This window comes from Chaetodon auriga, chromosome 4 (genome assembly GCF_051107435.1).
Source record: "Chaetodon auriga isolate fChaAug3 chromosome 4, fChaAug3.hap1, whole genome shotgun sequence".
Taxonomy (NCBI): domain Eukaryota; kingdom Metazoa; phylum Chordata; class Actinopteri; order Chaetodontiformes; family Chaetodontidae; genus Chaetodon; species Chaetodon auriga.
In genome coordinates this window covers 17785488-17799204 of record NC_135077.1, presented here as the reverse complement: position 1 = coordinate 17799204, position 13717 = coordinate 17785488, and the positions used below count along the sequence as shown (strand labels likewise).

At 45.1% G+C, this 13717-nt stretch overlaps 1 protein-coding gene across 4 annotated transcripts in view; it reads left to right on the top strand.

Annotated features, from left to right (window-relative positions):
• Positions 1–424: 424 nt before the first annotated feature.
• LOC143319317 (uncharacterized) overlaps positions 425–13717 on the top strand; it is a 30795-nt gene continuing 17502 nt past the window's right edge. For 2 of the 4 annotated variants that reach the window (XM_076728184.1, XM_076728183.1), the window contains exons 1-6: positions 425–1056; positions 7384–7435; positions 8928–9025; positions 11720–11865; positions 12048–12143; positions 13379–13500. In XM_076728184.1, the coding sequence (XP_076584299.1) occupies positions 963–1056; positions 7384–7435; positions 8928–9025; positions 11720–11865; positions 12048–12143; positions 13379–13500 (608 nt within the window). In that variant the 5' untranslated portion in view covers positions 425–962. The remainder of the gene's footprint in view (positions 1057–7383; positions 7436–8927; positions 9026–11719; positions 11866–12047; positions 12144–13378; positions 13501–13717) is intronic. The other 2 variants (XM_076728187.1, XM_076728186.1) reach the window with 1 other exon arrangement.

Sequence of the window (13717 nt, the reverse complement as noted above, 5' to 3'; positions counted from 1 at the left end):
GTATAAACAGACTAGATTTAAAAAGACCAAAGATGAAAGATAAAATAATTTTAATAAACAAGATAAAGGGTAGAAAAAAGTACAACGAGTGAATAGCAGCAGCTTTATTTTAAAGAAAGGCAGCGCAAAGTAAACCTTTATTTCAGATTTAGTCAGATCTGTTCCACTCTGAGCAGCTGAGCTTCTCATAGGCCCGCGCGATCCCGGACTCTGCCTCCCACTGTCCCGCGCGCTGAGTGCACCTCTTGCACGCGACGGAGTACATTATTATGTCAAACGACCTCTCTTGACTCGTCCGCCAGCACGCGCGCAAACACGCGGACTGGGATTACAACAACTGGAGTAGCGCGCGCTCGAGTAGTTCGTGTTTATGTAATGTCATATGTGACTGTGAGTGTGCGCGTGTGAATGTGCATGCGTGCGTGTGAGTGTGCGTGTGTGCGCGCTGGAGCTGGCGCGAGCTGGTCCGGCACCGCGGCGGCGACAGCGGTCACACGTTAAACATCAACGACCCGTGCATGGTATCCTGCGGATTGAGGGCTCGAGAGATTTCAGCCGTGCGGATTTGACCCAGCATATAGGAGGGCGCTCGAGCTCCACCGTTTTCACGCACGGCACGCACGTAGACCCGGTGAAATCGTCACGCGGGTAGAATCTGTGGAATCTGTCGCGAGTGTTCCTGCGCGGCCGGAGAGCATCCCGACAGAGAGCGAGGTCCGGTCGGTCGGTCGGTGGTCGGTGTGGGTCGGAAGCACCGCGTGGAGGGGAGGCAGAGCGGGACGTGCGCTGGACTCCTGGCCGAATCGGAGCATCCCACTCCCGGCAGCATCCATCCCTCCGCGCCTCAGCTCCAGCGGGAGGCCCGGAGCGGCGGCAGGATGTAGCAGCGGATTAACGGAGGAGAGAGGGGCGCTCAGAGGAAGAGAGCGGGACCGGGCGGACCGAGGCGGGACGGAGGGGACATGGGGAAGGACCAGGAGCTGCTCCAGGCCGTGAAGACCGAGGACTTGCTGACAGCTCAGCGGCTTCTACAGAGACCTCGGCCAGGGAAAGCCAGTCAGTATCCCTCCATCCTCCTGTCACACGCACTCACACACACACACACACACACACACACACACACACACACTACCCGTCATTACCAGGTCAGGACAGTGCAGGCCAGATCTGATGTGATGCCATTTAAATGATGTACTCTGTGTGTGTGTGTGTGTGTGTGTGTGCTTTCCTGCATGCAAGTGTGTATTTATGTGCGTGTTTGTGCTATGACGCTGGGTGTGTGATAGTGATGACGTTGCACCTGTGTGAGAGCAGTCATCAGAATGTGATTAGAAATTAAAAAAGGCTTGTCACCCATTTCCCACCATTGACCATTTCTCTGTGTATGTGTCTGCATGGATGCACAAAAGATGTGTATGTGGGGGAGGATGTGTGCACACCAGAGAGGATGTGTGTATTGCTCTGTGTGTGTGTGTGTGTGTGTGTGTGTGTGTGTGTGTGTGTGTGCATGAGAGAGAGCAAGAGGTGAAAGTACACGAAGGTCCTACACTGCTTTCGGGACAGGGGGATTATTGGTGTGTGAAGACGCCAGATGTTAGTGGTAATAATGTGATGATCGTACGTGGACACGTGCAGACATTTGCATGCGTGCACATATGTGGCGCTTGAACGTGCATGTGTGCGGGTGCCTGACATGGAGTCAGCTGGGACTTGAGGTGATAATTAGATTTCAATTACAGCCTTGAAACTGCTCTCCTCCTCTACCATTTCATCACTGGGCCCCTCTCGATTTCTCTGCTCTGAATTTCTCTCCTCCTCTTGCCTCCCCTTCTGTTTTCTCTCCTCTCCTCGCCTACTTTCTTCCTCTCTCCTCCCGTTTCCTCCACACTTGTATTTTCTCCAATGCCATACCTTCCTCTCCTGTCTGTCCTCTCCGAGTGTGTCCCCTCTTTTCCTCTTATCTTCTCTCCTCTCCTCTCCTTTCCTTCTATTCCCTTTCCTGCCTCCTCTCCTGTCCTCTACTCATTTCCTTCTCTCTTGTCTTCCCTCTTCCATACTGTTCATGTTTCCTCTCCTCTTATCTCCTATCATCTCTTCTCTTCCTATTTCAACACATTCTCACTCCCAACTCATCACATTGGTCAGGACCCCTTTAGCATCATTTTTCATGGTGCAGGGTGGTCCATCTGTAGGCAGTCTTTCTTACTCGCGACGCGCCAAATGACATAGTCTAAAAAGCAAGAAAAGTCTGTAATTGGAGGAGGTGGGGCGGTTGGAGGGGTCAAGCTCAGGACACCAGGGTTCGCACTCCGCGTGAAACCGAAAGTAAAGGCTGATTTTTGTTGTAAGTGAAGTAGCTAACGTACTTTAAGCCAAACTCTGATCTTTTCCTTAACCTAACCGGTAATTTTATTGCCTAAAGTTAACCAAAGTGTGACCGTTACACAAAGTTAATTGTGTTTATTGTTCTCAGCAAACTTTATTTTGAAAGTCTAACCAGACAATGTCTGTTCATTATTGCTAACTTGACCCCAGAACTGTAAACGATAAAAATGACGGTAAGAGGGTATCCAGTGCCTTAAAAAGGGGTCCTGACCAAGCGTCCATATGTGATGAGTTGGGAGGAAGAATGTGTTGCCTATTTCCTCCCCCCCCCTCTCCTCTTGATTCATCTCCTCTCAATTCCTTTCATCTCCCCTTGTTTCCTCTGTACTCATTTCCTCCCCTCTACTCCTCTCCGCTCCTTCCCTTTCTTCTCTTATCTCCTCTCTTCCCTCTTCTCCTCCCCATCCCTCTCTCCTCTCCTCCTCTCCTCCTCTCTTCCTCTCATGTGTGTTTGTCTCTGAACATTCCAGCAGTGCCATGGAAAAGAAAAATGCTTCTCCTCAAATGCCAGAACAGATCAGCTCTGAGTGCTCAGTCCACTGCACACTGACAAAGAGAAAGGGGGAGGTGGGTAGAGGTTGAGGGGGATGAGGGTGAGGAGGAGGGTTAGAATGGGAGAGAAAAAGTGCAAGAGTGTGCAGGACAGAAGGAGGGAAGCATGGAGATATGAATGCAGGGAGGTAAAGAGGCAGGAAGTGATGGAAAGAGGTTAAAGGGTGAGTTGTGGAGGGTGTGTGTGTGTGTGTGTGTGTGCATCAGTGTGTGTCTGGCTGTGGGGATCAAGGTTTATGTTTGAATAATTGAACAGGAAGCCAGGTTTCTCTGTTGGAGAATCACTGCCTTCACACACACACAGACACACACAGACACACACACACACACACACACAGACACACACACAATTATAGGCAAGCGTGCACAGAAACACACTTGACACATCAGGTGTGAGTCATGTGGCTGACTGCGCTGTATTATTAACAGTATGCTAATGATGCTGCTGACAGGGAGTTGATGAAGAGGCTGTTCGCTCTGTCAAAATGTCACAGTTTGATGTAGGGAACTGAAGTGGTGGCCGGACCATGTGAGACCACCGCCGCTTCACGGTCCCTCTTTATCACCGTGGGACCGAAGAGCTTCTTCTACAACTAATTAAAGCAACATTTTGGGAAATATTCTTATTCGCTTTATTGGCGCAGAACGAGATGAGAAGATCGATGCCCCTTTGTAGTGTGTGCCATAAATGAGTAGCTGGAGTTAGCATACGGTTAGCTTAGCTTAGCACAAAGACTGGAAAGGGGAAACGGCTAGCCTGGCTTTGTCCATGCACCTAACAACACCTCTCAAGCTCAACAATTAAGAAGTATTTCAATTGTTTAATCCATTTAACAGTTTGCCTCTTTTTGGTGGCTCCATCTATTTCTTGGCCAGGAGCCATAACTTCCTGGAGTCTCTGGTCACCTCAAAGGTGCCCCCAGCCTGGCAAGAATAACCCTCCCAAAAAAATGTTGGGTTTTGGCTCCTCAGACGATACCTGTTAGAAGAATCAATTCATTGTTCACTTGGGTCTTTCATGCGATTTGCTGATAATAAGAAAATTGTAGAAGATGACCAGAAAAAGTCTTTATCATCTTACTGCAATCACTGGAGTAACTCAAGACACCTTCTGTCAGTGTTTTGGCTCGATTTTTTAAAGTTTTAATCAGTCAGAGATGCCGAGTCACGGGTACACTTAGATGAATAGATGGCATTAAAAGCCAACGGCTGCTTAGACGAAGTCAGGCGTCTTTCCATTTGGCAATGGTTTCCTTATCTTTGGCTCAGTTGCAGTAAAGCTCTTTAGAGATAGACGACAGGGATATGAGAACATCCTTATCACAACTGTATCTCCTTTATGTTGGAGCAAGAAACTGAAGTGGGCCAAAGTAATTTACTCAATGTATCAGCCCGTATTGACGATCAAGGAAGTGCAACAACACAGGCTTGTTGTTGGCAGTCAGCAGCGGTTTGTAATGGACTGAGGTCCAAAGGTCTGGTAATCTCATTGTATCACGTAAACAACTGTATTTAAGCTCAGGAGTACTGCGACAGACCAGCAGTAAACCAGCAGAAACACTGAGTTAAGACATGCTGCTGTAGCACACTGCAGTGGGAACAGGTGCTGCTCATGAACTGCTGATCACCTCCTCAAAACACTCCTCCAGCTTCACACTTAGAAAACACACTGAGGGGCGAAGTGTAGATAAAGTTTTTTTTTTTTTTAACGTTAATTGTTTCTCTCCTTCAAAGGGAGCCACATGGGCGGAGATGTAGGTGAAGGGTTAAACTGACAAGAAGCAAAGGGTGTGCTGTATATTTTGTTTTTGGTCTTAAAGAAACAGTTTAATGACTTTAAAATGCCAGGGCCTAGCTAGGTTTTTGTTGTACTGTACAGAATAACCTTTGGCTCTTACTGTGACACTCTGGAGTGGCAGTGGCTCAGGAGGTGGAGCGGTCATCTGCCAATCAGAAGGTCGGTGGTTCGATCCCTGGCCTCGGCAGTCCACATGCCGAAGTATCCTTGGGCAAGATACTGACCCCTAAAACTGCCTCTGATGCTGCACCATCGGTCTATGAATTTATATGTACGTAGCTTTGGTTAAAAGCATCAGTCAAATGACTAATTGTAACTTTTGTCAGTTTATGACTTTTCACCTCTGAGTTAAAGTCTGTGTTAAAGCAATGAGCAACACATTAAATCTCCAGAGGCCAATAAGTCCATTTCAGAAAGTTTACAAACAAAGGAAAAAATAAAGGTTAACAATTTCCATTTTAATTGTGATGACTCGGTAAGAAAACTTCTGGTTCCTCGAACTAATTAAATGAGAGCCATGACATTATCGTTTTAAGTCAACGAGCAGCTAAAAAAAAAAACACATTTCAAGTACATTAAGATTTGCAATATCAATCAGTGCTCAACATTTGGTACCTTTGGTGAAAATGTGACATAATTCGTGGACTTCTGGCATGTTGTGACCCTGAGTCCAGTGACTGTAACATATGTGCGCAATCGTGTGAAAGCAGAAAGAGAAAAGTCACGTCAGCGATGGCATTTGTTTTAGGCCACACTGAAACTCTGAATGCATGATGACAGGCGAAGTCAGAGGTGATGCAAACTGGACTTCAGAACCCGTCTGGTAATGAGAACCCTTGAGGAACCCTCCTCTTCACCTCTCCTGAGGTTTGGGGAACATTCAGCGTTTCACTGAAGGCTGCAGCTCGTCGGCACCCTCTATTAAGACTGAAGGGCTTCAAATTAAACGTGAACGACGCGATTTTGGCTCAAATGAACTCCAAAATAGCAACAAATTGAGGAAGATGCTACAGAGCGACATCACAGTGATCCCAGCCAAGTGATTGACAGTCTGCGAGAATGGCACATCCGGGGGTTACCATGGTAACCGGGGCTCGGTCGCAGCGTTATGCCTAAAATTATCATAAAAATATGAACCTTGGTCCAAGGACACATCAGGACACACAAGTCATGGAAAGGCTCTTAAACAGTTTGTGCCAGAGATAACACATTTAGGAAACTGATACAATCAGGCAGAGGCTCATGAATGAAGTCTGAAGATGGAAATCTGTTTTGAGGGCTATCGCTGTGGCTCCTGCAGCAAAAACAGGATGAATTATTTGAGGGCGGAGTGATACCCCGTCTTAGTCAGCTGCATGAGTATTTGATTAAATATGCATCATGGTTTTGGGTCAGGAGGGAAGCATTATTAAATAATGCCACGATCCAGACTTTGTCTCACAAAAGAAGGTTAATCTACTGAGAAAAAGACAGCAGAATAATTGTGGGTGTGCTGATGTCACGGCCTTGTCAGAAGTTTGTGGTCGGGGGGTCATGTGGCCCTCTGATAGTCTGATGGTGACACAGATATCTGCACTCATTGATTCATCTGCTTCCAGGCGGGGGGGGGGTGTTCTTATTTTTAATCCAAGATGGATCGTGGGGGGGTCCTACACGTGCGCAGACACGCACAAACACACACATGCAGGAGAATGATGTCAGCCGACGAGTGTAAACAGAAACAGCAGAGCTACCAATCAGCACGCGCTCTTTAGCAAATTACAGGGAAAATTAGAGTGTGAGAGCAGGATGAAGGGATGAAGTGCAGATAGAGCTGCAGAGAGAGGGAGAAGCTTTTCCCCAGATTACAGAGCAGCTACAGATTACGGCCTGTGGATTATGAGGGTTTGACCAAAAAAAAAAAAAAAAGTGAAGGCAGAGAGACAAACAAGCAGCTTGTGTGTGTGTGTGTGTGTGTGTGTGTGTTGGAGTTTGCGTCTGTGTGCTTCTTCCTGCAGTCTTCATCTTTTCCGACTGTCCATAATCACATGCACAGACACATACACACACCCAGACGTACTACAATCACTTACTGTGCAGACGAGAGTTGTGTCAACCTTCCCTCTAAGAGTCAGAAAGAAAGCAAATAAGCATATTTCCCAAAAGGTTGAATATTCCCTTAAATGCATTTATTTTAATTGCCGCAGGTCAAAATAAACCTTACGCTACTGAAATGCATGAATAAACAAAGACACGTGTGGCCGGAGCATGAGAGTAATGTCTTTGATTACATGTGTCTGAGATTCACTTGCAAACATGGCAGCATTAAAATGGAAAGTCAGAGCACACGAGCTGTAATTTTGCATGTGAATGCATGTAATTTTCCACAGTTGAAAAGTCCATCTTGAGCTTTTATAAGCTCCTGATGAGTTTCCCAGACTGGCTTCTGTTTGTTCTTCTTACCTTGTTACTTTTCCTTGACCTCCGTTGTTGTTGTTGGAGTGAAGACTCGTTTTAAAGTGCTCACAGGTATAAAAGTGTAGCTGTCAACTCTACGTCCTGAAACATTAGATGCACAAAGCGAGAAGACATTCATCTCTGAACAGACAGAAATGTGCGCTGTTTTTTGTAATGAGTTTGTTATTCCCCCTCTTGTTTTTTTTTCTCAGAGCTCCTCGGAGCAGCAAAGCGGGTGAACGTCAACATCCAGGATGCAGATGGGTGAGGGACTGCAGCTATTTCACGTTCTCCCTGCCATTGTTCCATATGGCCATAATTATTTATTTTTTATTTCCCTCATCTTCTGTTTGTCCCTGGTTCTTTTTTCCTCTGTCCTTCATTGTTTCCTAACTTTCTTTCTGTGTTCTTGACATCAACAACAACAGCGTTACTCATTACATTGCTCTGTAGCAACAGCGGCAAATCACTGAATCTTGCTCAAATTCAGATTTTTACTCAAATAATTTTTCAACTTTACAAAATATAAATACTTTAGTATTTAGGGCAGTTGTTGGAAGGAAGAAACAAACAACTTTCCCACTCTTTTGTTGCCCCTGTCAAAGCCTGTTCAGAATAAGCACATATTTACAATAATAAATCAAGTTGATGAGCTGTATCATTATATTTTTTTTTCCTCTTTCCAATTGAGTATATGTCAAAAAACATAAACAAATGATCACATTCTGTCACTTTTTTGGGATCACTGTTGTAGTTTAGGCCACAGCAGCAGCTGTTTTCACTGTAAAAAACTGCTCAGCACTAAATGGCACACTGACACATTAGTGACTTGCTGGTGAACTTAGTGGAGCATTTAACAGCTGCAGAGCCAGATATTCCCCTCAGGAGTTGGTGGAGACCAAAAACAGAGCTAAAAAAAGGGAGTCGATATTGGACGTACCTGGAAACATGATTCAAAATAAATGATATTATACAAACTGTATTGTTGCTCTGTACCTCCCGGATGTGTGAATAAGCAACAGGTTTGCTAACAAGTTTGTCATATTAAGCTAAAGAGTAACTTAACACCCCCTGAAAATGTTGTTTAGCTGACCTCCAGTAGTCGGTAGAAAAAGTTTTGATCATGCATCTGACAGGGGAAAGCAAAAAAGGAAAGAATCTGACATCAATGTGAAATCAACCGTATTATTTTAACTGTCTTTGAAACATGTAGCCGACTGAAGTGCTCAAATCTAAAGCAGTTACCTTAAAGGAAAGCCAGCATTTCCCAGCTCTTAATTTCCTCAGAAATGTCCCCTTATCAACTCTGAATGCACGACTATGGATTTTGGCTATATTTAGACTCACGATTGGTTAAGCTTTTTATGTGTGCACATGCTTGGTTTGCGATTGTGTTCCATTTGGCTCCATCAGATAACAAAGATCTTTTTATTATGTTGATTGGAATCAGATAATTGGACTCAGCTCCTTGTGTAATGACTGATGATTCGTTGATTTGACTCCAGGGCCCGGCCCTTATATTCGCCAGGGATCCATTAGACACACACACACAGAGAGGCGCTGTGTGTACGCTCGGCTCGGGGGTGAGAGATTGCTTATTAATGGAAGTAGGTCATTTGCCCCCTCCTGTCTCTCACACAGAGCTGAGGGGTGGAGCTGCTCTACGCTGAAGATTATTTCAGCAAAGTTATGCTCTGGCTTTACACTACATCTACGAATATGTGTATTTTTATACATAATCTGTGTCTGTGTGAAGGTTGTCACCGCTGCACCATGCTGCTCTGAGCGGTAACAAGGAGCTGATCTCTCTGCTGTTGGAGGCCCAGGCAGCAGTGGATATAAAAGACCATAAAGGTAAAAATACACACAGATGTTGACACAGCGCAACTCACTGTGTTACCACGAAACAGGCACAAGACACACAAAGCTGGGCAGAAAACCACAAAAAGACAGGAAAACAAATGCACATTTCCCTGTGTGACCATAACAAAATCTTATGTAATAAAAAGAGAGTTTGTGGGAAATGCCATAAAAGTAGTATACAGTGTTTATGAGACGTGACAGATTTGTGTGCACAGCAAACAAGAGACAATAGAAGAGGAATGCTCCAGGCTGCAGGACTGAGAGCCAAGTGGAAGCAAAGCAGCAAATATCTCCATCTCATACTGGAGGATTCCAGAAGGAAGAAGAAGAAATCTCAGGGCAGATGGGAGATATAATCCCTCCAGGATGTTGGCCTACTATCCCCTCACTCGAGTCAGTCATGCCCAGTGTGTCCCGAAATAGAGTTATGCAACCGGCAGGTTACCAGGTGGCCCCTGACTGAGATCCCTCCACGGAGGTGGCAGGAAACCTTAAATCATTCCCCCAGTGCCCACAAAGCCACCATCTGATTAATCCACAGCACATGACCTGCCAGCCCCCAAATGACAGTCAGACTAAGTTAGCAACTAGCTAGTGAACATGCTAGCTGGTGGAGCATTTAGCAGCTAAAGAGGAAGATATTTCCCATAAGACTTGTTGCAGAGCTAAAGGGAGAGTGAGCATTGGACTTACTTTCATCAGGTGGCCAGAAACACGACTCCAAGCGAATGATAATGTTGTTCTGTGTCTGTTTGGTGAGCAAACAAGCAACGTAACCATATCAACATAAATATGTCAGTATGTTCACAGCTTGTTTCTGCTGCCCCAAAAGGCCAAAAAACTCCAGTTTAAGATTAATTGTTCATCCGGATGGGACAAGAGGACACGTCTCCTCTGACTTGAAAGTTCTGATCCTCATCCAGACTCAGTCACACCCATCTTCAAAATGTTCTTGTGTACGATGCCACCTTAAGGTCGCTGGCCTGGACATCCTGCAGGCCTGAGCGCCTGAGCTTGAAATCCTGCCCAGAAGAAAAGGAAGACTGTGTTTTCAGCAACTCTGCCCGAACACTCCTGGCAACACGGCTGAGGGGATTTCCAAAATCAGAAATCCCATTGTGTTATGACGACCAACATTCTGTGAGACTTTTATTGGGCTTATTGGTGCAAAAACGAAAAGTAGGTCCACTGTTCTAAGACTCCACACCCTATTCCTAAAATTCACACGGGACATATTAATCACAACAACTCAACAACTGAGCCCTCAATTTCAGAATGAAAAACCCACTGGGACTACAGGGAAGGAAATGGGCTCATATTACGTCAGCAGTCCTCCAAAAAAACCTCTTTAATGCTGAACTGTTACCTCAAGAGATACTGAGTTCTCCTGCCATCCTCAAACAAGTCAAGTTCAGCGTCTCTCTGTCCCTTTACCGTCTGGCAGAAGTCCTCTTAACTCTTTGCAAATCACCAAAACACTTTCTAGAAGCTCTTTGAGGCTGCCTGAAAGTCATGTCCCATCAGATCTCTTCATATACGCGGGTTTTAGCTTCTGTTACTACTACAGCGGCTATGCCTCTTTATCCTGCCAGCACCTCTCTTCTGAGTCAGGACTCCCTCATGCCAAGCAGACCTGGAGGGCCTCTTTATTCAGCTTGATGATGTGGCTCATCGCTGGTATCAAGACTGGGGGTCTTGGGCTGCTGCCATGTGAAACATACTCACTGCTCCTTGCAGCTACTGCTCCAAAGTGGTGTTTAATGTCTTCTGGTTAGAAGCACTGGTAGTGATTCAATGGTGGATTTTTGTGCTGTGCTCAGGTGAACTTGGCATCATCTTGCATTTCCTGCGTGGCTCCAGGAGTTGGCTGCAATGTCCAGTTTCCTGCAAAGCTGTCTTAGGTCCTGCTCAGCCATTTAATGTATAAAGGATTTCTTGTCTTGACCTTTGTCTGAGAGCAGTTTGTCAGCAACGTCCCCCAAGAACGATACTTGCACAAACAATACTTCCATGGTCACAAAGGGTCACAAGCATGTCAACCACAATATGAGATTGCATTTCCGGGAGGGATACAGAGAGTCTGTGCCCAAATCTGTTGCTACACTAAGACAGACGTACAGAAATGTTTGAAAAAGTAGGGCTGCAACTAATGACTGTCGTCATTATTAATGAATCTGCTTGTCAGTTCTCAGGGCCCATGTTGTCAGCCCAAAACCCAAAGATATTTAGTTTACAATCACAGAAGACTAAAAACACAAACAAATTTCACATGTGAGAAGCAAGAACTGGTGGATTTTTTAATAGAAAAAATTACTTAAAAAATGAATTCATTGTCAGGATAGTTTGTGATTAATATTCTGTCAGTCGACCAGTTGGTTCAGCTCTCTATTTTGGGTTTAATTTGTTGTGTAATGTGGAGTAATGTAGTGCATTTAATAACTGATTTCAGTGTTTCTGCTGTAAAATGTGTTAAGAAAACCGTAAGTATTTCTGCCTGCTGGCAAACCGGTCTGTCTATAAAAATAATACTGCAGTGTGTGCACTTGCATGCATTCATGAGTCTTTATATTCTCATTTTTTGTACGTGTCTGTGTGCATGTGCTTGTGGGGTCTCGTACGTCTGTGTTTTATTGTGCTGTTGTCTTTGGCTGTGTGTTTTTGTGTGCGTGTGTGTGTTTTGTGTAGGGATGCGTCCTCTGCATTACGCTGCATGGCAGGGGAAGACTGAACCAATGAAAATGCTGCTGAAGGCAGGCTCATCAGTCAACGGACAGTCAGATGAAGGACAGATCCCTCTCCACCTGTCAGCTCAGCATGGACACTATGATGGGGTAACCGTGTTTGTGTGTACTGTAGGTGTTTGTCTGTGTTTACTGGCCATGTGTGTGTTTTTGTGAGGTGTGTTTATCTGTTATGTGTGCCCAATGATGCATGCATGATGAGTTGTTGTTACAAGCCTTGAAATTCAGAAGCACCAGTAAGATTTGTGTGTGTGTATGTGTGTGTGTTACAGTCGGAGATGTTGCTACAACACCAGTCCAACCCGTGCATCTCAGACTCAGCTGGGAAAACGCCATTGGACCTCGCCTGTGAATTCGGACGTGTTGGAGTGAGTAGATTTGACTGAAAGCCAAACAAACACACCATCTTACAGCGAGTCTATAAAAGATACACCTTCATTTTTATTTAACCTTTATGGGGACCCGGAGAGCCTCACTTAACGGTGTCCCTGAGAGCTTAACACACTGCAAATTAAGAAAACACATGCAAAGAGCATTTAGAAAAAGAGCTCTGCAAAGTGAGAAAGCACAACCAGATATAGAAGCGTGCTGCAAATACAGAGATATACTGTCCAAAACCATAAAAATAAGATCAACCAACCATTAATGAGGCTAACATATGTAGGCCCTAAGGTAAAAAAACATCCACAGCCAGATGAGAGAGCGCGCAGTGTCTGCAGCAATGATTCAAAATCACCCCTAAAAACTCATCTCTGTGCATCAAAATTACATATTTAGACGTTTTTTCCACCTTACAGTGGGTTAGATGTAACTGTACACCTTTGTCTTCATGGAGTATGCACAGATCTGTCTCCACCCACCCCTCCACCTGCAGCTTCGACTCTGCTCATCAAACACTCAAACCTCACCAGCAGCTGAGCGATGTGACAAACCGTTTTGAGCGATGTTTGCCGTAACTTTCTTCGTCAACACCCCCAAGCCATACGAAATGTCCTGTCAGCATTTGACATGAATTCTCATCTAACTTGGCAGGCTAACCTTGGCTAACATTATCTAGCACGCTGCATATTTGTTTGGACACAGTCAACTGATAAAACATGAGAAAAATAAACTGACCAGCATGTTGGCTGGTACTCGCTGTGTCCCCAGGATAAATGGACAGCACTGGGCTTCAGTATAAGATTTTTGGCAAAACAGTGCCCTGGAAAAAAGGCTACTGCAGGCTACAGCTTGGCTCTCAGATTTTCAGAACTGAAAAACAGCTAACAGTTTGCAAAACACTGATATGTAGCTGCATGTAGCCTTTGGTGCCACTTGTTTCCATCGTAGCCTCACCCTGCAAGGTGATGGGATCGGTTCCTTAAGTACGTTACATGTGAATCCCTGGCTGTCTGAATCCATGTCATTGGTCCACTGCAGCTCAAAGGTGGAAATGCTCAGGCATGGCGTTAAATGCTAATTAAAATCAAATTTTGCAGAGGATTCCACACAGTGGGAGCAGTGTACAAGTGTGTCTGCGTGTTTTACTGCAGACTGTTAACAGAAATGACTCCATATTATACATGACTGCATAATTTACACTGTGCGTCTGTCTGTTTTTTAGGTGGTCCAGCTCCTGCTCAGCAGTAACATGTGTGCAGCCATGCTGGAACCGAAACCTTCTGACCCTAACGGAGTGTCACCTCTGCATCTGGCTGCCAAGAACGGACACATCGATGTCATACGGTCTGAAAAACCTGTCCTTTCGGTCTGCCTCTCTCAGTGTGTGTCTGTCTCCATACCGCCTCTGTCTACCTGTTAATCAGTCCCTCCGTCTGTCCACCTGATTTACTCATCTAATCTCAACAGACTTGCATTTACGACGACCGGTTTTCTACAATTCTCTTTTGTTTTCACTTCTGTTGTACTATTCTATATAAGCACTTTGATGATATGATGCTAT